The following is a 26340-nucleotide window of genomic DNA, read 5'->3' on the forward strand; positions in this document are numbered from 1 at the left end:
TCAACATCCCCCCGTCTCCCCAGCCCAGCGCAGCCCCCGGCGCAGCACGTGGCACCGGCTTCTCCTTTCAGGTGCTTTTATTAAATGCTACTCACAGACCCTGCGCCCGGGTCAGCCCAGTCCAGCACCGCAGCCCCACACACCAGCAAACCGCGGGGAAAAGCAAACCACAGCCCCTGGGGCCGCACGGCCGCTCCGGTAACACCGGGGGGACGGAGCCTTCGGCAGAGCTCGGGCAGGCGCTCGCCAGCAGCAGCAGGGGGTCGGGGTGGCCGTTTGGAACAGGGTGTCCCTGCCTCACAGGTGCAGGATGGACCCTCCCTGCCATGAGCAGGCATGGGGCAGGAACCGGTACCCTGGGGGGTTAATTAAGGCCTGAACCCACAGCGGTGGGGATGGGGGGCTCTGTGCCAGTGCCCTGGGAGAGGGCTGAGCCCCCGGGGCACCAGAGTCACCTCCCTGTCCCCTCCCCAGCCCCAACAGCCCCTGGACTCGGGGTGCCCAGCGTAGGAGAGGGAGCGAGCAGGACGCGGGGCCGCGGGAGCGGTGTGGAGCCAGAGCTGGCACATGCCCGCCCCTTGCCCGCTGCCGGGGGGGCCTGTCCTGCTCCGGGAGTGGCGCCAGCGCCCGGGGCTCAGCCTGGCAGAGCCCTGTCTGGCCTGGTGCTGGTGCCAGGCGTCTGCTCGCTCTGCCGGGGCTGTTTACCACAGAGGCTGCCGGCACCCGGGCACCCACAGCTGGCAGCAGCGACCCAGGCGGGGGGGAAAGGGGAGCAAAGCTGCGGCCAAGATGCCAAGCCCAGGAGGCTGCTGTGGGCAGGGAGGGAGGGGCCCGGCTGCCCACAGCATCCCCGAGTCCCCAGAACAGCCCATGGCAGCAGTTGGGGGTGGCAGGGGGGCAGCCCAGCCCTGCGCGGCAAAGGCTGAGGTTAAGCGTTGGTTTCCCAAGCAGCATGATAAAGCCGGGCTCCCAGCTCCTGCAAGGGGTAACCGAGGGGGGGCGGAGTCACCCCCTGCCCGGCTCCGCACCCTGGGGGGACCCAAGTGGGGGAAGCAGAAGGGAGGACGGGGAAGGGACAAGCACCACTGCTGCTGCTCGAGGCTTTGCTGTGTATTGGCGCTGGCGCGGTGCCGGCGCGGCTAGGTCCGGGGCAGGCTGCACATCTCGCAGTGGTCCGTGCCCGGCTGGTTCATGAAGGTGCAGTGCTGGCAGGCCCAGACGGCCGCCGAGGCGGCGTGTGCCGAGCCGCCCACGGCACCGTACTCCTGCAGTCCTGAGATCTGCACACCCACCGTGCCTGCGGGAGAGAGAGCGAGCCCGTCAGAGCGGGGGGGGCACGGGGACAGGGCACAGGACCCCCTCCCCGGGGACCCCCTCCCAGGGACCCCCATTCTTACTGCAGAGCTGCTCGATGGTTGCCCACTGCTCTGATTTCTTCCAGGTCTGTGCCAGCTCCTCGTTCTTGGTCCTCACAGCTTCCAGCAACAAGCTGATGCTGTCCTGGAAACAGGAAGAGGGAAATCAGTGCTGGCTGCTGCTCCGGCACGCAGGCTGGCGCTGTGACCCGGGCAGTGCCACCAGCCAGGGCCGCGAGCCCCAGCTGCTGCTCTCTGGGTGCCACCAGGGACAGTCACAGGCAGGGACCACGATGCAGTTTATCCCTTTTGCTCCCCCCAGCATTCAGACGTACCCCTAAACCCCAAACGCTTCCCCTTTTCTCCACAGGGAGGAGGTTTATCACCAAAGCAGCACCTGTGGGTCGAGCCCGACTCCTTGCGGTGCAAACGCACCGTGCCGGAGCGTGCCGGCCCCAGCCCCATCTGCAGCCGTCCAGGGTCCGCCCGGCGCCCCGGGAGCCTCTGGCACACACGTGGCCCGTTTGCTGGCGCGCGGTTCACCCCGGGCAGGTCCGGCCGTGCAGATGTGAACCGGGGCCCTGGGCAGCTGCCAAGCCCCCCGTGCCCGGCCAAGAGCGGCGCAGCCAGGAAGTCATTGGCCTCACCGAGATTTGGGGGGCTCTGATCTCATTATCGTTACAACAGGAATTTCTGATCCTGAGATATTTTTACAAACGTTTCCAGCTCTCGGAGCTGCAGCCAAGTTGGCTCTGCCCGCTCCGTGACCGCGCGAACAACCACCCCCGCGCTGCTGGGAGCAGCTCGTGGAGGAGTCGGGAGCTTCGCTTTCACTTTTTAAACCTTCAGCCAACAGCTCGGCCTGGCAGAGGCGCTGGGCAGCGCCCGGCCCCGCGCAGGCGCCCCGGCCGCCCGCGGGTCCGTCACCTCACGCAGAAGTGACGCCCCGGGAGGAGCGCGGGGCCCCGGGGCCGCTGACGCGACGCTCCCCCCGCGGTACGTACCCGCAGAGGCATCACCTCGTTGGTGACCAGGAAGAGGAGCAGATGGAAATCAGAAATGACGTCTAGGAAAATGGAGGAAGTATTTTGGGACAGGTACGTGGCCAAGCTGTGGAAGTCCTAGAGAGAGCGGACAATAATAAAGAGAAGTCACTTCCCCCGTGTGGTGACTTTGTTGTCCTGTTTGTGACGCTCCTGTCTCTTTTGGCGCCAGCTCAAGGTGCAGGGACAGCGCTGGAGTCAGAGCCCAGGCTGCCCCGGTTCCAGAGAGCGGGATCTTTGTGCCTCACCAGCTCTCCCGTCCCAGCACCGGAACAACCAGAGCGGATCTCTGAGCAAGAGAAGCTGAGCAGGGGCCGGTCAGCTCAGCTCAAAGCCCCGTCCCTGAGGAACAGCGGCAGCTGAGCCCCGACCGCCCCAGCTCCCTTGGTTTCCCTGCTCCCACACCAAGGGTGGCCTCAGAACCGAGCACCGAAGCTCCGCTGGACAGCCGACCCCTCCCACGCCGCAGACACACGGGCGGCGACCCTGTTCTCGTGACAACTTTTGGAGGAATCCCGTGACATCTTTGGCTCAGCCTCCTTAGAGGAACAAGCTGTTGCTGCTTTAAAGCAACTCGAGTTCCGTGTGCTGGCAACACGCAGCGAGCGCCTGGGGCTGCCGGGCAGCTGCCTCTGCTCAGCGCTACGGCCTCTCGCAGTAAATGGCCTCTGTGTTTTAAAAATCCACCCAGGAGGAGAACTCTGTGCTCTCGGAGCTGGAGAACAGACCCTGTCCTGCTCCCATTCACAGGGAGAAGCGGGTCCTGGGTTGTCACCGTGGGGCTGGAGCTCCCCAGCCTGTCTGGTGCTGTCTGGGGGCTCGGGGGGCCCTGGTCCCCGTCACCCAGCGAAGCGATCGGCAGCCAGACGTTTGGCAAGCGCTGGGCTGAACCGCGACGGGGTGATTTAAGGGCACAACTGGAGCTGCCTCTGCAGACACCGGTACGGGGACAGATGACCCGTCTGTACGGAACACTTTGCTGTGAATTGCTCCTTACCTGAGTCTCTCCCAGCACATCGCGGTTCTCAATGGGGAATGGATTTTGAGAAATAGAAAAAGTGTAGACTGGATCCTTGGGGAAAGTCGTCGTGATCTAAAAAACCCAAGGAAGGTCGGTCAGAGCGCTGGCAGGAGGGGCCGGCGGGACACGGGAGGCAAAGCTCCTGACAATGCAGAGCAGCCGGGGCCGCACGTCATTCGGGGCTGGACCGGGGCCCAGGCTTCCCCGCGGTCACCCCGTGTGCGCTGGCCCTGCCGCCCGGCGCCGAAGGGACGGGCGCGGGGGACACGGCCTGTGCCCGCGCTACTGAGCGGCCCAGCTGGTGTTTGGGGCTGCGAATGACATTCACACCTGTCCTGATTCTGGGGCTTAAAGTGTCAGTTCCTGACTGCTGAGCCCTGTCGGTGAGCACCTTTGTAAGCAGAAATACCTGCTAGGACAGTATTAGCTGGAATAATGCCTTTAAAAAAAAAAAAAAGAGATAATACAAGTTGTTTCAGAAATGCAGCTTTCCAGACTGCTCCTGAATGCATTTTCCATCAATCTGTTTTCATCTTAATTACACCTCAGGTAGCCCAGAAGCAGATGCCTTTACTACTGGAGCAATAAACGCGCTGCCGACTGGCACGGGGCGCCCGCGGGGCCCACACAATGGCCCGTTGTTCCTGACACAACGTTTCCCCGTGTCAGCCCGAGTCGCTCTGGTACGCGACACACACGGCAGAGCGAACGGGCAGGACGAGGCGGGGAGGCTCAGCTGCCAGCGTCCCTGCGCCGGGCAGGCTGGCTGCTCCGCGTGGCTTTAATCGGTATTGGCATCACCTCTAACTCCGGCAATATCATCTGTCATCTGAATTATTTGCTTTCCTGCCTTCCACGCCGTAAGAGTTTCCTTTCAAGCCAAAGGGCAGAGTATGGGAACTCCCTCCCCCAGGAAAAGGCATTTCGGTACAACCGACCTGCTCTGCTGAGTCACCGAAAGGAGCCGGATCCTTAATTGCTGCTAAGTGACAGACAACTGGAGCTCTCTAACGAGCTCCGGGTGAGGCAGCGCCCGGCACACACATCTGTAGGGCTGGCGGCTTCCCCGGCACGTGGCCCCGCGCCAGCTCCGCGCCCTGACGGGACACTGGGCAGGGCTTCCCAGCGTGTCCCCTGCTGCCACTCGGGTCCCCAGAGCACGGCAGTTACCCCACAGCGCAGCAGCCTCTGCGCTACCTGCCCGGCAGCGGGGGGGACGGGAGAAAGGAAGAAACTCTGCCCTGTGAATCACCCCTAATGTGAATTTTCAAGGTGCATTAAGAAGTTTGCTTCGCCCTGACCATCTCCTGCTGCGAGCGAGCGAGCGAGCGAGGCGAACACTCACGTCGATGATGAGGTACTCGACCGGCAGCGGGCGAGCCAGCTGGGTGATCTCGTTGCCAAACTTGTCTATGTCCTGAAAGAAGAAGAGTCTTGTTACTCCTCACATGGCCTTGGTGTGAAGCCCGAGGGATCCCACCCGGCGGCGCCCACGTGGTGCCCGGGGATCCCCAGCCCTGGCAGGTCGCTCGGGGGTGGGAAGGAACCTGCTGGCGTGTGGCTGGTGCCATGGGGCTGCCCGAATCCGCGCTGTCCGGGGACAGGGAGCTCGGGGACCCCGCCAGCCAAGGGACAGCGAGGGCACCACCCCTGCGGTGCCCTTGGCCTCACTCATCCCCACCGCAGAGGTGCCCGGTGTTATTTAAGAAGCGCAAATGCCATTTAGGGAGCAGCACCGTCCGAAAAGGGAGGGACGGTGCCACAGCTGCTTCCTCAGCCAAGTCAAACCCAGCCAGGAGCCCCCACGCAGCCCTCGCCTGGGAACCGGCAACCCAGGCGCTTTCTCACACGCGGACCCGAGGAGCCGCAGCTCACAACGCAGGAACTTGTTTTGCTTTGCCAGACGAATCGAACATAAAGTTTAATTATGGAGAAAAACGGCCAGCATATGTTCATTAATCATGAAATGACAATTAGACGTGATTTATGTCAAACACGCCGAGTTCAAACACAGCTTCAGAAATAAATTCATGCGAACTGACACTTTTCATTAAAGACTCTGTAAGAGGGGGTTGTATTTTCTACCTAAATCATCACTTAACATGTTATAAATCATTCACCGAGCCCCATATAAATCATACGCCCATAATTTCCAATCAGGGACCTTACACTGCAGTTTACATTCACCGAGCTCTCGGCAGCCCCGGTGGCTGCAGCCGGAGCCGGCGCTGCCGGTGGAGCCGGCGCCCCCAGCGCGCGGTGCCTGGGGAGCGGCGGTTCCCGGGCTGGCACCCTCCTCTCGCAGCCGCGTTCGCTCCCGGCACACGCCGCTCCCCCGCTATCGGCGCTTGGCGGTTACGCCGGTATTTACGCGACACAGGTATGCGGCGCGGCGGCCAGCACCGCTCTGCCCGCACCGGGATCGCCCGGGCAGGCTCCGGCACGTCGGCCCCGGCACAGCCCCTCCCCGAGCGCCCTCCGGCCCCAGGAACCCTACAAAACCCACCTTCCAGGCTTTGAAGCTCCTCTTTAAAAGCAATTCCGATAAGGATCTTTTCTCCTTGAACATGACAGGTTGTTGGCCCCGCGGTGATTTCGGCAGCGGGGCCGGTGGCTCGTGGCCTCAGATCTCTGGGGCTCTGACAGGGGCCGGAGGAGACGCGGAGCCTTTGCAGGGAGATCACAGAGCTAAACCTGCCGCGAGATCTCGGTGATACGGCAAGAGCCAGGAATCAAACCCGATCAGACCGAATCAGCTTCCCAAACACAATCCTGCCCCTGCAAGAACGAACCTGCAACAACTCAGCCATAATGAGCCCATCTGGAATTCATTTTCAAATCTAATTAAGTTCTAATATGCAGAAACATTTTTCCAGCACCTGTTCGCTTTAATCTCCGCCTCTGGGGATTTCCACGTTAAATGCCTTCTTTTTAATGTCACGCTGCTGGGGCCTTCGGGACGTGCACCAGACTGTCCCCCCAGACTGGGACTGCGCTCGAGCCGAGGATGCAGCCGAAACCGCCCCCCCGGACAGACCCCCCAAACACCGGCACTCTTCTCCAACCCCCACGCACCACTTTATTAGGCAATTACGTTTTAAAGACCTTAACAAATGCCGAGCTGGGAGAAAGACATCTTCATCCTGAGCTCCCACTTAGTGCTGCCGCCCCGGAGCCACAAACACCCAGTGGCAACCACGCCAGAAGGGGGCCAGGAAGGGGTTAACGACGGTGCAAGTATTTGGCTCCTGGATAAAAATCAAGCAGCAAGGCCTGGAGCATACGGACAGTGAATCATCCACACGAGAGGAGAAAACTGGAGGGTGCAGCAGGAGCTGCAATTAGAGACGTTCAGACCGCGGTTTGGAGGGAGAAGCTGCAGAGGGATGAGGTCAAAGAGGGAAGGGACGGGTGTGATGGCCGGCGCGGCACACGCCCCCGCGGCACCGCCGGAAAGGCTCCGGGTGTCCCTGGGGGTTTTGGTGGAGGGTGAGGGGAGCAGCTGAGCGCAGAGCAATAGAGGCTGCGGCTCCACGTCCCGGGCAGCCCCGGCATCCCGTGCCCCGCAGGTTTGCTGTGCCGAAGGTGCCGCGTTGCGGAGCCGCTGCCTGTCCTTCCCGTGCGGTCACAAAGCCCAGCTTTGCTCCTCCCTGGGCAGTTTCCAAGAGCTTCACCGGGCAGCCCCGGCCCCTCGCACAGACGAGCGGCTGACGCACAGACACGAAGCGACTTTCCTAAGAGCGAGCGACGGGTCAGCGAGTGTTGAAACCCTTCTCAGGAGACTCCTTGCAAGCTAATAACGCGTCCTCCTCCTCCCCAGAGCGGCTGGGACATTTAAGGATAAGACGGCTTTTCCAGCCCAGGGCGACCCGCCGGAGGGAGCCCGGCCAGGGAAGCCCTTTGCCGCCAGTGCAAACCCCGCGCAGCCCGAGCGCCGCGCTCGTGTCCTCCCGTGCGGGGGATTCCGAAGCAAACGGGCGGCAGCGCGTGGGGCAGCCCGGCTCACGCTCCCCTTCGCTCCAAGGGAAGCGGCGCCCGCGCCGGCGGCTCCGCGGGCAGGAGGGGCCGCACGCGGCACAGCGGGGGCCGAGGCTCGGCCGGCGCCGCTCGCAGCGCACACGCAGGACTCGGCGAGGGCAAACGGCTCTTCCACAGCGCTCGTGCCATTGTGAAGTGCTTTCGTCTTACACCATCCCAAAGAGACTCTGGGGAAATATAAAGGTGGCTGTAAAATGCAGCTCATGGCGAGGATGACACCTTCGTGTTTGCACTAAGCTGACACGATACCTGTGATAAGAGACAAAGCCAGTCCTGAAACCCAATTATTCAAGTGTTTCAAAGGGGCTGTAAAACACGACCACCTCTTTCCTCTGTTCGGCAGGAGGTTGATAAGCCCAAGAAATTAAAGGTGGAGCAGAGCAGGCGGGTCTGCAGGGAGCAGCCGGGCAGGGAATAACCAACCCATGGGCTGGAAGGTACATGGCCAGTGGAATCAAAATCAGCCTGGTTATTTTCTAGAACCAGATGGACACAGGAGAGGCCTCAGGGCAGAGACAGCGAATGGAAAATGCCCGAACACAACACACAGCTGGGCTCTTCCCCACCCGGCTGAGAAACGGGGTGAAGTGGCCATTGCAACATCATCGTCTTCACTCACAAAGAGGCCGGCTACCCCGACTCGAGTGCCTGTGTGTCAACGGGAGCGACTCCTGCACGAGTTTCGTTGCGCTGACCTCGCCAAGGGGCGCGTGCGGGTTGTGCAACGTTGGAACTGGGAGCAGCGCTGCGCTGTGACGCTTCGCACGCAACCCGGCAGGACAAGGGGACGTTTTCTTCCTTCTGGCTGATCTTACCTGGAGAGGCACCTCAGAGCAAAGTAACTCATGCTCCTGGTCCCTAAAGCCCTCGACTGTCACGCCAGAGCACAACTCCAGCCTTCGGGAGCCAGGAAATGAACGGCCCCATGTAGAAAGCGCTTACTGCCCGTTCCACTGGGGTGGTTCCGCTAAGCAGCGGGGCTGGTGGCCAACACAAAGAGAACGGGAAAGAGATAGAGAAATCACAAAGCTGGAGGCCTCAGGAAAAACGCCTTCGCCCCCCAGGGGCAACGCCAGCACCATCAGCTTTCCTATTTCCATGGAAGAAAAGGAGGTGAGCGTTGGGGCAGGACCAGCCATGGCCCAGGGGACAGGGCAGCCCCGCTCCGCTCCACAAGCACAAAATGTCGTGCAAACCACAGAAAAGCAGCTTGCTGGGCAAAGGCAGCCGCTGCTCCTCCCGTGCAGCTCGTCAGCTGCGCAGTGACAGCCCTGGAGCTGCAGCTCCCTGCCCACAGTGCTCCAGAATGGCCCACAGCGCCGCAGAACGGCCCGCGGCGCCGCAGAACGGCCCGCGGCGCCGCAGCTCCCCTGCCCGCAGCTCCAGGCCAGCTGCGTTTCCTAACAGTCAGTGCTGAAAAACAACGTCTGGCGCGAGCGGAGGCGCGAGACGTCCCCAACAACGTGACCAACGCGCAGCGCTGCGCCGCGCGCACGAACACGGCACCTCCGCCGACCCACGGCGAGCGAGGGTCCCGCAGACCGGGCCTTGCATCTGGATGCGTCGCTGTTCTATAAATACATCCGTACTCCACAAACATCGCCCTTCTGGTTCTAATCCAATTAGAATAAATTTGTATCGCTCTGTTCATCCCAAAGGGCCTTTCAAATGCATACTTGGGTATTACACAGAAATAGATATCTGGACTTTTCTCTCTACCAGTGACAGCCTCTCAGTCCGAGACAAAATGCAGCAACCGCTCCAAAAGTGCAGCTTTCTGCCCAAAGGGAGCTGGAGGCGGCACGGAGGGGAACCCCCACATTGAGGACGGGGACAAAGCTGCTCGGCTCCTGCGGGTTTCATGGAGAAAGGACCCCAAACCAGCCAGGCTCTGGCCAGCCCTGGGCTCCTCGTGCTCCACGCAAGCACCGCTCTGACCCCACCGCTGTCCCCAGCCCAGTAACCATGAGGTAGTGTCTCTGACCTCAAGCCTCGCACATTTAACGAGACCCCAAAGGCTCTCGGAGCCAGCGGTGACTAAGCTTTCCATCCATTTAAGAACATTCCAAAAAAATTAAGAGATCCTATAGCCAAGCACGTTTAAGTCTGAAGGACGATTACACCCGCCAGAGCAGCACTCGAGCCTTCCTCGAGCACATCGTGAAAAATGCAATCACGGATAAAGTTATAAAACATGAAATAAGCTGCAGCCCGACCCAGTGAATCAGTGGTTCATGGAAATTTCCACAGAAGGCTGGAACCATCCGTTCGCATTCTGTTTATCTCCCTGCTTCGCATTACGGATGGGAGCGGAGCCCTTATGGGAACACCCACCGGTTCCCGCTGCTCCCAGCACCCAGGGTGGCCCCACATGTGGCACCCAGACCTGTGGGACCTCCCGTGAGCTGCACCCCGCGCATGGCACGGCACGGCACGGCACGGCACGGCACGGCACGGCGCCGCAGCCGCCAGGGATGAGCTCATCCGCACATCAGGGCCAACCCCTGCGTAACCCAGCTCTGATGGAGCTAAATCAGACCTGGCTTATCAGCTCCTTGGGCGAGCTGAGTGCAAGGGGAAAAGGCGCTAATTCCATCTACCTTTCCTCTCCAGCACTGGGTTTGGCCGAGAGGCAGGCGCTCCTTGTTCCCAGGTACAGTTTGGTGCTGAGGGATGGAGGAGGGAGATGGAGCCTCACGGGCTGATTCATCCAGGCCAGCATTTCCCAGTCTCGGGTTCAGGACGTACAGGAGCATTTTGACCAGCTCAGTTGTCCCAAGGGAAGCTTTGCTTGTCCTCTGCTCCTTAACGAACAGCTTTAATACAGGCAGCAGGAGAGCTGCGGGCTGTGAGTATCACAGGCAAGAATGAGATAACTAACTTGGGTGATGGATGGCTAATTAGTTGGCAAGCAGAGCCATTAATTAATGCCTCTGTCCTTGCTCACGGGGCAGCACTATCCCCGGTTTGAGAGGCAGCGCTATCAGCCTCCCAGAGATCCTGTCCCCAGGCTTCTAGCTCGGCCCCGCAGACACAGTGGGGCTGAAGATCTCCAGACACGACTGTCAGGGGAACGACGACAGCCCATTCATCACCAGCGAACACTGCGACCAGCGAACACCGCGACCAGCGAACACCGCGACCAGCGAACACCGCGACCAGCGAACACCGCGGCCCGCGGCAGACAGGTCGCCCGCGGCGCTCCTGCACGGCGCGTCACCTACGGGTGTTTTGGACCCGCTCTGGACACACATCCCCCCGCTCCTCCTCGGGACCGGTTTTTGGGGTTCGCTGCCTGACCCGGGAACGGCAGCGGGCGCAGGCGGTGACCCCGGTACCAGGAGAAGAGCCGGGGCACAGCCCGGTCCTGCCCTCGCTCCCACAGCCTCCACACCCACGCCTGGTGGCAGAGGCAGGCACGGGGCTGCCCCTCCTCCTGCCGCACAAACCGCGCTGCCTTTCTGGCATCTGCTGCCCAGCCGGTGCCGGTAAGCGCGTCATACACGAGTGACTTAAAACCAACAGAGAAGCGTGACAAACACTGCCGACAAACAGGGAAGAGGAGGTGAATCGGGGCTCTCGGTGGATCGCTGCAGACCTCGCTTAGAAGCTGGACAGCCAATGGCTACTGCTGCGCTGGAAACCAAACCGGCACGTTTACGAGGGGGAAACGGAGCTGACGCAATTACTTTGCAGACATGTGGCGAACGGTTACTACTGAAAATAGCTCAGACCTCAAAGAACATCTTTTCCTGAGCTGGCCGTGCTGGTTTCCAGACGCGTGGCAGAGCCGTTCCGGCGGCTCCCCGCGCAGCCCTTACCTTGTAGAAGACGTCGGGCACGTACTGCTCGCTGCTGGACTCCTTGGCGTAGCCCAGCTCCGGCGCGTCCCGGCACGGCAGCAGACACTCGTCCCGAACCAGCGCCATGCACTGATTGGACACCTGGTAGCCCTCGAAGTGGACCTGGTTGTCGGGACCACCTGGAAGAGAAGAGGCGGGTTGAGAAAATCCCACACGAGCGGTTTGCCCAGCGTAACCCGGAGAGACGGGACAAAACGAGCAACATCGAACGCGATGGTCTTGCTAATAGTGAAGAATGGAAAGATGAAACTGCTGGTACTGCCGTGTGGGAAGGATTTCTAGGCAAGAATCCCCTCTAAATTCTACATTGCTTTAGTAACAGCCATTTTCACAGCTAGCTTAACAGGACAGAGCCAGAGCGCTGTGCCGCAGCTGACGAGAGGTGAAGCTGCGCTCTGGAAGGTCCCGCAGCATCGCCCCCCAGCACCCGCAGGTCTCCCCTCTCTTTGGGAGCAAAGCCAGCGCAGCTCCCGAGAGCCCCTTCCTTTGCACAGGACCATGAGTGCAGGTTCAGGGTTGGTCGCCTCATCACGTCAGGCCCAAAAAGTGTTTTCTCAGCCTGGGGGAAACCTGACCTGGAAAGTGGAAGTGAAGACCCTGGCTCACATGCTTGGCACTGTAATTTGGATAATGTAAGCAACACCAGGTCATATGTCATTAGAATACAACTGGAAAGAGAAGATACAGACAGATGGTAGGAAAACGTTACCGTTTCCAAACCTAGGAATTCAGGAGGGGATAGGAATTAATCCATGTAGAGGATTTAAAGAAAAAGTTGGTGCAAACTATCCAAATATATTTATGAGGCACAAAAGGAAGGAATCAAGTGTTTAAATAGAAACCTGATGGGCTGATTCAACAGAAGAGAATTAAATTATCTGGAACAGAAAAGAGGAAATATTCGCTTTCTACCCTTTGATCTCTAACCTCAATCACTCGCTGCTCCAGAACAAACACTCCTAGAAATTAAACATAGACCAAGACACAGGGAAGGCCTGAAAAGAGCCAGCCAGCGTTTTCTCAGTAAAACACCTTGTTTAAAAGCAAAACCCAAAAAACAACCAGAAATAAATAACTAAAAAAAAAGCGCGAGTGAGATACACATCTATCTTTAATGAAAGATGGATGCGTTTAGCAGTGTGGAATGCACGGGCAGCTGTCCGACTGCACGGGCCCAGGAACCCAGAGCGTTCTCACTGCACGAGGCTCCGGGAACACTCACAAAACCCGGGCTCGGAGGAGGGGACACAGCATCACACTTTCGGTTTTCACACTGATGCTATTTGGAAGTCACGCGTTCTTTTCGTTGCATTAACCAGACCCAGCGCCCAGCGCATCTGCTCCAGGGAAACGTTCAATAAACACACGAGTCACCCCGTGGAGAACGGCGGATGGACCTTCCAGCACCGCTCCACGGGGCCTCTGGAGACTCGCTGTGAAAACGCCTAAAATCAGAGGTGACAAAGCAAAGCATTTTGCAGGCTACTCTCTTTTATTCAGGCAAACAACGGGTTTCCACGCATGGAAGAACACAGCATCCTAGGCAAAGGTTGCCCTGACAGCGACACGAGGGAGATAAAGGTCCCTGCTCTGCGCTGAAGCAGCCAGAGGAGCCGCGAGCACTGGGCTGCCGCGGTTCTGCGCCGCCGCTTCCAGCCAACACTAACTGGGGCTTCGGGGTTTGAAACAGCAAAGCGAGCAACAGTTGTTCCCCTGGCTGGGGGCGAAAAATGCTTTGTGGATCAGAGAGACGGGTGCTCCAGGTCTGAGCCTCAAATAACTTTCCTGCAGGGGACAGGGTAAATAATTGTCGAGAAGATAGCAAAGGAACATAAAGAAGTATTTTACTTGACAGGGCGAGGCAGAACCCTTGTTAAATAGGACAGATGGGGACCAGGACGTCTGACTTCTGACAGAGCCGCATATTCTGCTATTAACAAGAGATAATTCACGTGTAACCGAGAGCGCCCGGACAAGCCGAGGCCAGTTTGTACCTGTAGCCACAACCGTGACAAACTTGGATCCAAAATGACCATCTGGAGAAAGGCGACAGATGTTGGGCTGCTGGTTCTGAAAGTGTCCAGCTGTGATGCACTCTTCTGCACTGAGATAATAAGTGTCCTGAGGGGAGAGCAGAAATGTCAATAAAAAGGACAACGCGGTGTAACCTGGTCTGCAGCCAAAGGAAACCGCCCCCACCCAGCGAAAGGCTTTCAGAGAAAGCTGCTGCAGAAACCGGGGCAGGAATGTGACATGTCAGCTCTGCAGCCCGGGCCTGGCCCTCGCCAGAGGGACTGTCCCACTTCTAGTTCCACCCGCCTTTACACACATACTTTTTTGTTTTTAAAGCAGGGTTTCATTTTCCAAATAGGGACACGGTTGATTTTAGGACGACAGGAAGCCGAGAAGGTCCGAGTGTGAGCCGTGTGTATGTCACAGAGCCCAGCCCACAGGCACATCCTTGCACTGAGTCACTTGTGTTCGCTGGATTTGCGCCTCACACCCCACTCCCTCCACTCTGCTAAGTTGTTTTAACCCACAAGCACCGTTTTCTTACAGCAGGCGGCTCTGCGTGCCACCCGAACACCTTCCGACCCCACCAGGGCCCTTCGAGCTCCAGCTCTTTTTCCTGATGAAGCTTCTCAGAAGAGAATTCCAGCGGCAGCCCTGGCGCGGCACGGCCGCGGTTACGCGGTGACACCAACCCTCAGTGCCAGCAGCTGTGACGAGCCGCACGCTCGAATCTCACCTTGTTTCTGCTGTACCGAACGGTCCCTTTCCGTGTGTCTTCAGAGACCAGGTCGGTGAATATCCAGCCAACCTGTACAGAAGTGATACAGAGAAAGCTGCTTTAAGTAAAAAAAAAACCAACAACCCAAACCAGAAGAGCGCTTATACATTTTCTTCTAGTGGGACACGATGTTCTTGGCCGCTGGCAGCCCCGCTGCAGGAAATGGCTCTCCCAGCTGCGCGGGCTCGCTTCCACCCCGTTTCCAGGCGCGCCGTGCCAGCTGGCCGCCCGGCGGCACCTGCAGCCTCATGTTTCACTACGGAATATCTTTTCATGGAAAGATCTGGAGGCTGTAAGAGGCCTCTGAGCCGCTTTCTCCTCCCACCCACAGCAAAAAGCATTTCCTATGGAGCATTCCGAGCAGAGCGGCGGCGGCAGCGCCAGCGGATGACAGAGCGGCTCACATGATCTCATTTTGAAGCTCGCAGTCGCTAGTTAAGATAAAGCTCATACGTTCCCACTGGAGTGTGATTCATTCCAACTCAGAGCCTGCTCCGGTCCAAAAAACACATTCCTGCTTTCTGCATTGTTTGCAGATGGGAGCGGGGACGCGGACACACACACCGCTGGTGAACCCGCGCACACGCGCCGAGAACAGCTCCCAGCGTTAACCCTTCCGAGGGAACTGCTGATTCAGGCTCCAGCAGAGCCCGGCCAGACAAAAACCTGCAGCCAGCAGGATGTTATGTGCTAAGTCCTATTGATTAAAAATATCTGATGTGAGAAACAGGGGAAAAGTGTGGGAATAAATAACACACACAGAAGCTTTGCCTCAGACACAGGCAAAAGGCTGGAGATCTTATCTGCCGAGAACAAAAGGCCTCACGGCAGATGTTTACAGTCTACTGTGCCGAGCCTCTTCTGATTTGTGTTTTCTTTAGCAAGTCAAATCTTGTTTGTGTTCATCTCATTCCTGGCATTCACGCGATACCAAGAGATTCCCCAAAACAGAAAATATCAGTACAAGTGTGAGGGGAATCAGCAAACCACCGGACCCCGACACCGGGGGTTGGGCGGGCGGCGGGTGCACAGACCCACAGAGAACAAGAAAAACCACGCAGCTCCTGAAGTGGAGCACAGATCCCATCAAAAGAACAAACTCGGGAGGCAACTCCAGCTCCATCTGTGCCAAATTAGCACTCACCGGGGAGATGCTACCAGACACGGCTCTTATCTGAGCAGAAATAAAGGGAAAATCATGTTTCTGCTGCTTTGCTGCTCCCTTTGATGTGCCCGTGCCGAGGACTGCTGACTTCAGCTGCACAGCCCTGCGAGGTGCTTGTGCTCAGGAAGACGCTCTCATTTTGTTTTTCATACCTAAAAGTGTAAGAGTTACCGACGTATCTCGGAAGCGCCCCGGCGGTCTTGAATAACCCCGCGGAGCTGAAGAGAACTGCCGGCGACTTTCTCCATTGCCACGCAAAGACGCACCAAATCCCCCAGCGTCCTAACCTTTCTCAGGCCCAGCTTTGCAGCGATCTCATCCACGACCTCGGCTTTCGGATCATCCAGGATCTCCAGGCTGTTCTGTGTACCGATCTGCGGCAAAGAAAAACCCGCTAGTAAAACGGAACAGGAAAAAACACAGTGCACTTCTTGGCAGGAGTGAGGCCGAGGACGGGAGCAGAGCGCCGCGTTTCCCCGCGGCATCACCGCTGACGGCTCCCACCTCCTGCATCCACAGACCCATCCCGTCGCAGCCCTTCAGCTACATTTGCAAACTCCGTCTGGCTTTATGAATGAAAGTCTTGGCATTTACAAACAGGCCGTTGCTGTTTCTGAGCGCTTTGGAAAAGGTGAAAGATTATACAAGTTTTCCAAAGCTCTGCGTTCAACCTGCCAGTTCAGTGCCGCCGCTTCATTTGTCTGAATCGCTGAGCGGCAGAGGCAGAAACGCAGCGAGTCCAGGAACCGTGCCCAGGGCTCCCCCGTGCTCTGGGAAACACGACCCCCGGGTGCGTTTCAGAGCTTCCTCGCGCAGAGGAGCCCGGCAGAGGCCGCTCGCCACCAGAGCAAAACCCGCCTGGCTTTTGCTGTGCACAACTTCCAAAGCAGGGGCTTAACAGCGATACCGAGACATACAGGGCACGGCTCTGCTCGTATTGGAAAGAAAGGGAAGAACGTATAAATGTTTTGCAATTCCGCTCTCACACACGCACTCCCAACCATTTGTTTTTTTTTCCACAGACAAGGCTGTTGCATTTTACTCCAGCAACCCTGCAGAAATCATCAAGAGGGAGAAAACATATGACACACCATGATATGTTTGTATACGTAGCACTCGCACTTAGAAAAGTGACTTTGATCAGCAGCGAAGGAGCCCGAAGGCAAACGCAGCTCCAGGCTGAGCCTCGTGCTGTGGGCAGAGCGGCTTTTCCAGCTCTGTTTTCAGCTCCCTGACACCAAATTCAGGTTTTGGGTTTCCTGGGAGGCCGGGCTCGGCGGGGCCGCTCCGGCAGGACTCGGCTGTGCCGGGCGGTGCTGTGCAGTGCTGTGCTGTGCAGTGCTGTGCGGTGCCGAGCGCGGTGCCATGCACCATCTAGTGGGGACTCCCGGCTGCTCCGTATCTCAACCTCGGCCTCTCACTCAAGACAGCAGACTTTGTTTCTGTTTAATTAAACCACTTAAATTTTCCCAGAGAGCTGGTAAGGAATTGAAGCAAGGGCGCGACTTTTTTCTTCCTAGCAGAGAATTTGTTTTCAAGCTGTTCCACGCCACAAACTTGTAAATCCAGTAATCAAAGAAACACGAACAGTGAAATCAGCTGTTAAGAAGTTACCCCGAACTCAGACGGTTTAAGGCTGGGGCAATGTCAAAAACATGTGAAAATTAACAAGAAGCAAATCTGGGTTTTAAAGCTCTTTCAGTGGCAGCAACACACACAAAGACCCAAATCACAACATCTTTTTCATGGGACCATTTTCCTTACGGAGCTGCAGCTGGAAATACTGTGTGAGGTTTCCCAAACCCAAACGCATTTCCGTGTTCCCCGATTATCTTTACGAGTGGACAGCGATGCCGCGGCAGCAGCTCTTACCTGTGGGGGTTCGTAGATGGCAGCGACCTCGGCGCGGATGCCCAGAGGGATGTCCTTGTGCTCTGTGTACCGGCCGTACAGGTACCCGAGATGTTGGTTTCCCGTCTTCCGCCAGAAGTCGAGGAAGCGATCTGCAATTGTGTGGTTCTCAAACATGATGTTGTCAACATGCCTGTATTTCTGTTTGACAAAGTTCAAGCGTCAGGCCATCCTCGGCGTGGTCTGGTTACTTTGCCTATCACCAACACCTTCCCAGGACACAGATGTTCTCCCGTTACAGCCGAATCCCCCAAAACGGGGACACAGAAGCTTCCACCCTCCCCTCTGGCGCAGCGTCCCCCTGGCACTGCTCCCAGCCCCACAGCAGAACCCACCGCGGGCTGGGGTGTAGGGAGGTGCTGAGCACCCCCAGCACGCCATTAACTTGGGTTCCTACGGCCCCTACCCCAAGAGCCTTTGCAGCTAAAAAAAGACACTGAAATTCCAGAGGAAACAAGAAGAAACAGTGGGTGGCCTTTTTGGATCCCAGGAGGAAAAGGAGCAGAGATTCGTCGCTGGCGGTGCCAGCTCGGGCGTCCTCCACACAAAAGGAAACTGCTGACCCAGACACATTTTGGAGCCCTTTTCTGCAAGGACTGAAGACCTTGACAGCATTTCCCCAACAACAGCCAATACGCAAAGGCTCCTTGCTCCAAGTTGGCTGCTCCTGAAGTCACGTCTCCAAAAATAAAAGCCAAGCCCCTTCTCGGCTTGAAGCAGAAGGGCTCCCCGAGCTGCGCCTCACCTGTCTGTTGAGAGTGATGGCGCTTGGCTGGCACTTGGTGCAGATGCCTTCTGGCCATGGAGGGTGCCCTTCGCAGCCCGATTTGATCTTGCAGCTGATGTTTTCCAGGGCAACAAATTTCCCCCTGCAAGAAGGAAAACATAGGGTGGCTGTTACCACAGTAAATGCTTTTGGGTCTTGAAAGTGGCTGGAAATATCACAGGAGGAGCAGGGCAGAGGAGACACGGAGGCACCAACACTTTGCACCTTCAGAGGATCCCTAAGCCCCTGCAAACCCCCACGGGGGACACTCTGCTCCTGTGCTCCCCAAAAACCTCTGCTGCCCACTTAGCGAGGTCACGAGGCTGACGCTTGGTCCCTGACTCGGCTCCTGCACAGATACTCGAGCAAGAGCAGAGACAGAAAACTCATGGGACCCTGCTCAAATAACTGATGCAGCGCGTGGGAAGTAATAGATGATCCTGCCAGGGCAAATTAGAGCTTCTTCCGTGCACACAAGGCTTCCTGCAAAGGGAAGCTCCCTGCAAATTGAAGTATTATGGCCCTGAGCTCCATCTCCCAAAGACATTACAAAAATCCCAATGGCACTTCGGAATAGCAGGGAGAGGGTCTCACCTCTGCTTAACTTAGTTATTCTCAGCTCTTCCCTGGCCCGTATCACCACAGCATCCTCCACCCATCACGGGGCTGGACGCCTTGTTTGCCGGTTACCGGGTGGTGAATCACGGCACCACGACAAGAGAGGGTCTCACTAAGAACACGGGGAGCACGGGACAGAGCGGAGTCAGGGACAGAGGACTCTCAGGCCCATCATTCTGTCCTGGTCACGTTTGCAGGGAACAAAAGCCACCGGTATGAGCTCTCAACAGTCTCAGTGCCTCTCCACAAGGTTTGAGACCCCGGCTCAGAGCTTGGTATCGTTAGGGAATCCCCTTCCTTCCCCCGGCCTCCTTCCCCTGCAGCATTTCCTTGAAGAAATTACATTGCCACAGCAAAACAAAAATAGTAAAAGAACCCCAAATATTGACTTTTTTTTTCTTCTTTTCTTTTTTTCTTTCAACATGCCGTTTTCTCCCCAGTTTGCCAATTCAACAGTTGTACCCAGCACTACGCTGGTGAGATCTGTCTGTACTTTCATTTGTATTATTAAAAAGCAGCTACAACTAAATTCCCTCAAACACAGAGGTTTTCTTACTTGTCCGCCCCTCCGGTCAGCTTCCTGATGTAGGCATGGAACGACATGTGCTTCACTGGAGGCTCCAGATGGTTTAAATAATCCTCATCGAAAGGCTGCCAAAAACACCACACAAAGAAAAGCCAGGTCAGACACCTGCCCGATAACACACCGAGCGCTAAACAAATGGACGTTCTAGAGTCAACCCCACTCGCTCCCAATGTGGAAACAATCAGGGGAATTTCGGCTCGTTCTCAAGGCAGCTACTGCTGGGACAGAAACAGTGGGGCTTTACAACAGCCGCTTTTATTATCACCTCCTACTTTTATAACAGGCTCCACAAATCAGAACGAGCCTCAAAGGCAAAATGCTTTTTCTTTTCAATATCCAACGACAAACAAAAAGCCCAGCTGCTCAAACACGGCCTAAGAACCTCCCGAGAACGCAGCGATGTTGGAGGGATCGCCGCTTCGTGCCATAAATTACACCGCACATTTGCGGGCATTACTAATGCCGCCATAAACCCGAATAATACACGGTTAAACTGGGGAGCGCTGGGATCCACAAGAGGGGATGAAGCAAGAGGATCCAGCGGAGAGCGAAGAGGGAGGAAAACTTTTACAAAGTGCTTTCTGTTAAACCCATTACTGCAGGAAACCAGAGCATTAACCAGAACAAACCCAGCGGTGCAAAGGCCCTGAGCTTTAGCGCTCCTGGATGCGACCGGTGCCTTTGTGGGGACTCTGACCCCGAGCTGACAGCTCCGCACGGGCGGCGCTCCGGGGAAAAGCGTCCACGCCACGAGAAACCCAACCCAGAGCACACGCACCTGTGGGAGTCTCTAGAGCGGGTTCTCGGGCTCTTACCTCCAGCGGTACACAGTGCACACATTTGCCCAAGGGGCCGTGGCGACACCTGCGCAAAGAGAAAGAGAAGCGGCGTTAAATCTCGTTTAACAATGGAAAAGTCAGGCTGTAAAAGTTGTTCCAGACTAACGGTTTTGGTGTGGAAGATCTGTACAATCATACGGCTCCAAGCAACCCTGCACCCACCGGGGAATGTTACAGAGGGGCCACCACAAGATAATTTCACATAAAGAGACGGCAACAGCTTCGGGTTAAATGGGAGAGTCGCGGGTCAGGATGAAACCCTCGCGCTGGCTGTGGCGCTGGCTCTGCGCCCCGAGCAGCCGCCCCAACGCACCTCAGGTCGCAGCTTCTCAAGTTTTACAACCCTGCACCGGGTTGTGTTTCGACTCAAAGAATTTCAAACCTACGTCACAGGGCTGGCCAGGGTGGTTTTAACAAAAAGGCAACTAAAACGTTCATCTTTTATCAGTTGCTAGAGGATGGTCTGGAACAAACAGGGAAGCGTGTGTTTATCAGACAGATAAAGACCTGCTGGGTAAAGTTACAAAACAAAGGGGAAAACATCATCTTTTGAGGTGATCGCTTTAATAAAAACCAAACCCAAAACAACACAAATATTCCCCCCACCTCTGCCCCAGCACGAGGTCGGTGCTGGTTTTCAAAGGGAGGTCTCTAGAGAGGAGCATGGACCTCGGCTCTTGTAGAGACAAAAGGGCCGGGATCGGGTTGCAGCGCTGCTTTAACGCAGGGCTGTGGCAGATAATGCACAGCAGGCACCGAGGCGGGCGATGCGCTCAGCGCCAGCATCCCCGCGCGGTTACACCGATCCGCGCACTCAGAGCCAGCCCAGACGCTCATCGGTGATAGATACCCAGCCCTGCACCGCGGCCCATGCTGAGAACAATACCTGCCTTTCTCCTTTTGAAAAATGTGCCCAAGTTAAAGACAATGTTTTTGCCGTGGAGTGATGGGTTTTGCCTTTATTGTTTCACTTATGTGACATTCCCCTCGTTTATCGCCAGCCTGGAAAGGTTAGATAGGATTTTCCACATAAAGGCGACATCTCTGCAAACTTCCCTGCTGCTGCAGCGCTGAAGATAAACCACACGGAAGGCAACACAACGGGCAAGGCGAGCGGCTCTGGTTTAGGAGGAATTCCTGCTTGCCTTTAAAATGTTCACTCCAGCCCTTTCAGAGGTTACTTTGCAGAGGGCCCAGCCCCAAGGCCACGACCGGGACAGACACCAGCCCAGGACCCCACTGGGACATTGTTAACGACGAGCGATAAAAACCAGCCATCCAGAGACGGACATTTTAGCAGCATCAGGGCAGATTGACGGTGGTATTAACTCACCATTGTATTTTTACTTCTACAAAAAACACAAGCTGCTTTGTTTATCTAAGCCTCTTGCAGCTAAAAGTTTTGGCAAAGCAAGGCTGCGCTGCATTTTGGTGAACAAAATGGATTCCCCGGTTTCACAGAAAGGTTAGAAAGGCACGTGATAGAAAGGAAGCCAAAAGGGCAAGCGGGCAGAGACCCAAGTCCCCCTGCCACTGGATATTCCCACTCCCTTTGCCACACAGAGAGCGTAACCTCGTACGGCTGCACGGCACTGCCTGCCAGGACATCCCGGGGAAGAATCCAAAGTTCTCATTTCAGTCTAGAGAATTCCTCATGTTTCGGGAGCAAAAAATATACCATCACAAGCCCCACAGCAGGGGCCACCTTGGTCACAACAATAGATTCTCCGAATGAGTCCTTCCTGGCAAAGACCCTGGGATTTTGGTATCTGCTTCCTTTCTCGGCTCAATGTAACCTCCCAGGACAATGGCAAGGGTTGTTTTCCCTCGCGAACGCTCCCGGGGCAGCGAGGGGCCGGGCAGAGCGCGGGGGCAGCTCCCGTAGCGCTTCCTGGCCGCCGCTTTCAGACGAGGTGTCACAAGCTCTGCTGCGGCACAGATGTGCCGGCAGGAACAAAATCCGCCTTCTACTTACAGCTGCTGGTCTCGATTTCGGTAAATCTTCCCGTCCTGTTTGATCAGATACTGGTCGATCTCATCTTCCACCACCTGGGGGGCCCCCATGGGCCGCAGGCTTTGGGAGACAGAGGTGTCCATGGTCTCTGAGGAGGAGCCAGCTGGGCTCGAGGGGTAGAGAAACAGCATATCGCCATGCCTGCGGGGAGCAGAAACAGCACACGGCTAGCGGGACCTGCTGCTGGGCCTCCCAAACACAGACCAGCATGTCATCTATTACAAACAGTTAAATGGGCTAGCAAATGAGGCATTCTGATGCCATTCCTTTAGCCACCTTTCTGCTGCTTGGGTTATTCATGCAACAAATGCAAATCTTTTAATCAGGAGATAAGATCGAGGGAAAAAAAGACGAAGAAAAGGTGAAAGAAGCCTATAGAGAGAAGCAACAGCTCCAGCAGGGACAGGGACCAGCGCGGATCCCTCGGGTCGCAGATGCCAGTGCCGACAGGCAGGCAACAAGTTGCACAAGGTAGTAACAGTTCTTGTACTTTTAGTCAGTTTAACGTTGTTCTCCAGGTGAACAGAATGAAGAGATTCCCAACCAAACACAATGCAATCACAGCATTTTGCACCTGCCTACAGCAGGCGGGAACCCCCGCTCTGCACAGGGGACTGGCGGATTCTGGCACCAACGCCGGAAAAAAAGCAGAGGGTGAGGAAAACCGGGCTGAGGGAGCTCGCTGGGGGCCGGGGGAGCTCAGACGGAGCCCTGGGGCTGCCACGCCATGGCAGGCGAACAGCAAGGCCAGGAGCGACCTAACAACAGCCGCCACAGCCTCGCACGTAGATGTTTCAACCGCCCCCGGTCCAGCACATCAGCCAAGTTCGCCTCTTCGGGGAGCTGGCAGGTGACAGCGGAGAGCCGGGACTGCTGCACCGTGGCACCAACGCCGCTCCCGCTCCGGAGGGGAGAGCTCAGGGTGGCGCGGGGAGGAGGGACCCGCTGTAAAACCCCTGCACCCGCAGCGGCTCTGTCAGCACTCACTTGATTTTCAGTAGGTTGAGGGATTTGTTTTGTGACGCCGTGATCTCTCCTGTCCTGTTTCTATTGGTGTAGACAGAAAAGCCATTATTCCTGAAACCAAATTCTTTTGCAACCTGAAACAGAGAGAAGAATGCCAAGGTTTAAGATACCCCACAGCCCTGCTCAGATGCCAAAGCTGCTCAGAGCAAGCGCTGAGTCCAGGGAACTTCTATTACAAAACCTTTGAGTAAGCCCTATATTAGGGAAGAAATCCAAACATTTCTTGCATTCAGCTCAGCAAGGGGATACAGTTTTCCCCAGCTGAACAGGCAATTTCAGTGAGTGCTGCTGCTTTTGTTCTGATGTAGCTGCTTGCAAGCACGATTGTTCCACTCTGCCCCGGGTAATATGAACCCTTGAAACTGAGCAGCTTGTTTTGCACGGGTTCCTCAGATTTGGAAAGCAACGCTTTTCTCTTTGGGTGAGACTGTTGGGAGGCTGCAGCCAGTGTCTCTGCCCCAGCCCCGAAACCCGTCAGGATTTGGGTTCGTTTGGGTGGGGGCTGCTGTCTGGGCTCCAGCTTCCAACAAGCAAATGACTCACAAAGGGCAGCAGGTTTTGGTCTGCACCCCTTCCCCCGCGCAGGGGGAAAGGAAATGGAGCTGAGAGAACAGCCCTGCAGGCACAGAACACAGAGCACTTCTCCAAGGGGCAAAGAAATCCTGACCTGAGGGTTCCAGGTTACAGCAGAGCTCCAGGAGGGAAGGAGCGCTTAAACACTACGCTTCAAACACTGAGCAGCTGCATCAGAGCAAAGAACAAGCTACAGCCAACCCCAAACATGACAGCTCCAACATTCAAAGTGTTCTGAGCATCCCGGGGGGAACCTTCCCCAGGAGACCCCGCAGGCTCCCACATCGCCTGCAGATCACACCTTAATCCCTTCCGTGCTCTCTCCAGAACCACAGTGGAAAACCAGCTGCACACAAAGCGCATTCAAACGACACGGAAAGGACAACTCCAGCAGCTGAGTTTCACTGGGTCACACCTGAAGAGGCCGGTCCCTATCGGCTTTCCTGTGTCTGCTTCCCCAGCGGCTGTTTCTTTGGGAGAACACTAAAAACCTCTCCTGCCCAGGAAAGCTCCCACCCCAGGAAACTCCAGCTGAAAAGCTGAGTAAGTTTTCTTCTTTAATTTTGTTATTTTCCCTCTGGAAACTGGTTTTGGCTACACCAATAAAAACGCCCTTTTCCACCAGGCACGCCGATCCCCGCTGCCACCAGCGCATCTGCCCCGTGAGGTGACACACGTGTCACGGTGCGTGCGAGCTGCCGGACGCCGCCCGGCCCCGCGGGGAGGCTGCGGTACCTTCTTGAGGAACGTGGCCACCGTCTCTCGCTTCGTGGCCGTGATGCGCTTCACTCCTTCTGGCGACTGCACGCGGATTATCTGCGGGGTGAAGAGGACAGCCCGAGTTAGTGACATGGACAGAGCCCGCCCTGCGCTCACAGCCACGCTGGAGGCTCACGCACACCGTCCCCACCGCTCCTCCCTCCTGCTTTTAATGCTGCAAACGCACAAGGAAGTAATTTCCCAGCAGCAGGGCAGCACCAGGATGAATTTCCCTAATGCACGAGGCACGGCAAGGAGCTGGCACCAAGAAGAACGCTAACACTGCTTTCCTTGTCAAAGCTCTGACCTCAGACGTGGAATTAACCTTTCTGAAGGAGGGTGAATCAGAGCTCCCGTGGGATGATTTATTCGGTGCCTACACACGAACGCTGGCTTAGCGGGTGCTAATGGGCACCTGTGCTGTTGCTGGGTTCCAGCCCACGTTACCGACCTGCCGCTTCCACCACTGACGAAAAGACGAGGAGAAGAGCCACGGGGCTCAGGCTGCTCCTGTGCAACCCCAGGCAGCGGCTTCACTGCAGCCCGGAGTCAGAGATGGGAAAAAACGGCGGCTTTTTGGGGGAAAAGGCCAGGGACGATTCTTCACACGCGGGCAGGGAAGTCGCCAACACAAACATCAGCGTCCCGGTGCCGCCGGGGACCGGGGAAGCGGCTCCAGGGGCTCTGAGAGCACGATCACCTGGCGACAGGGCCAGGAGAGCAGCGTGTCCTGAACGGGGGACACGGCGGGGACACCGGGGGACACGGCGGGGACACCGGGGGACACGGCGGGGACACCGGGGGACACGGCAGGGACACCGGGGGACACGGCAGGGACACCGGGGGACACGGCGGGGACACCGGGGGACACCGGGGGACACGGCGGGGACACCGGGGGACACGGCGGGGACACCGGGGGACACGGGGCGCTGCCGGTGTCCCGGTGTTACCCCCAGGAGCCCCTTCACACTCTCCCAACCTTTGGCACGGGAGAAGCCCGGCCGGGACACCTTCGTGGTACCGACGGCCCGTTCTCCGGCTGGGGCTGAGCGGGGCCGCCCCCCGCTCCGGGGGCACTTCCGTGGGGCAAACGTTCGGGGAACCGGCCGGGGCACCGCTCCGGGGGGGCTGCCCGGCCCGGACACCGCCAGTCCCGACCCCGGCGGGACGCCCCGTCCCCAGAGGCCGGCGAGGCCCCGGTGCGGGCCGGGTGCGGTCCCGGTGCGGGCTGAGCGCGGCCCCGCCGCCCCACACGAATCTGCTGCCTCATCGCCCCTCCCCCCGGCCGCCGCCGCCGGGCCCCACTCACGATCGTCTCCGCCATGGCGCTGCCCGCCGGGCCCGGGGCTCGCCGGCCGCCCAGCCACCGGCCCGTCCGCTGCAGCACGGCCCGACCCGCTCCGCTCCGGCCCGCTCCGGCCCGCCGCCTCCGGGCCCGGCCCGCCGCCTGCGCCCCCGCCGCCCGGGCCCCGCGCCCCAGCGCCCGCGTTCCGCCGGCCGAGGGTTCCCGGGCGGGGCGGGGCGGGGCGGTCCGCCGGCACAGCGCCCCCTGCCGCCTCGGCGCCTCCCGCATAGTTGTCCCCCGCGCTGCCTCGGTGCCACCGCCACCGCCGTCCCCCCCGCCGCCGCGCCCGCCCCTGCGTTCCGCCCGCAACCCGGCCCGCCGGCTGTCCCCACTGCGTGGCCCGTCACGGGCGTGGGGTCCCCGGTGTCCCCTCGCCCCCTGCACGGGGCTCGGCGGGGTTCCCATGGACCGTGCAGCAGGATGTGGCTCTGCTGGAGCCTGTCCCCCCACTCACCCCAAGCCCCTACAAGCCCTGCTGTGCCCGCGTTACCAACCCCGCTAATGGAGCAGTGGGTGCTGTGCTGGGAGTGGGTGCTGGGCTGGAGCGAGCCCAGCTGCAGCTGCCGGCCCCGCAGCCCTATTTAAGCTCCAGCCACAGCCCCTCACATGATGGGAGTGTGACTGCCT

General features: G+C 57.9%; 1 protein-coding gene across 1 annotated transcript; it reads right to left on the reverse strand.

Annotated features, from left to right (window-relative positions):
- Positions 1-80: 80 nt before the first annotated feature.
- On the reverse strand, positions 81-25834 carry NPLOC4 (NPL4 homolog, ubiquitin recognition factor). Its single transcript, XM_082067404.1, has 17 exons — positions 25678-25834; positions 24345-24425; positions 22998-23110; positions 21972-22151; positions 19973-20021; positions 19128-19222; positions 17933-18056; positions 17149-17328; positions 15564-15650; positions 14070-14141; positions 13315-13441; positions 11279-11439; positions 4765-4836; positions 3396-3491; positions 2360-2476; positions 1398-1500; positions 81-1297 (listed from the first exon to the last, which is right to left on the reverse strand). The coding sequence occupies exons 1-17, from the start codon at positions 25690-25692 to the stop codon at positions 1140-1142; spliced, it is 1830 nt and encodes a 609-aa protein (XP_081923530.1). The 5' UTR covers positions 25693-25834; the 3' UTR covers positions 81-1139.
- Between the last annotated feature and the right edge of the window lie 506 nt (positions 25835-26340).

The sequence above is a fragment of the Streptopelia decaocto genome (genome assembly GCF_964273445.1).
Source record: "Streptopelia decaocto genome assembly, chromosome: 16".
Classification (NCBI taxonomy): Eukaryota; Metazoa; Chordata; class Aves; order Columbiformes; family Columbidae; genus Streptopelia; species Streptopelia decaocto.

Excerpts from the sequence above, each read along its gene's own strand:
- NPLOC4 (XM_082067404.1), bottom strand. Across the intron at positions 20,022-21,971 it reads CGAAATCGAGACCAGCAGCT|GTGTCGCCACGGCCCCTTGG; the intron begins GTAAGTAGAAGG and ends CTCTTTGCGCAG. Across the intron at positions 18,057-19,127 it reads CTGACCGGAGGGGCGGACAA|GGGGAAATTTGTTGCCCTGG; the intron begins GTAAGAAAACCT and ends TCCTTCTTGCAG.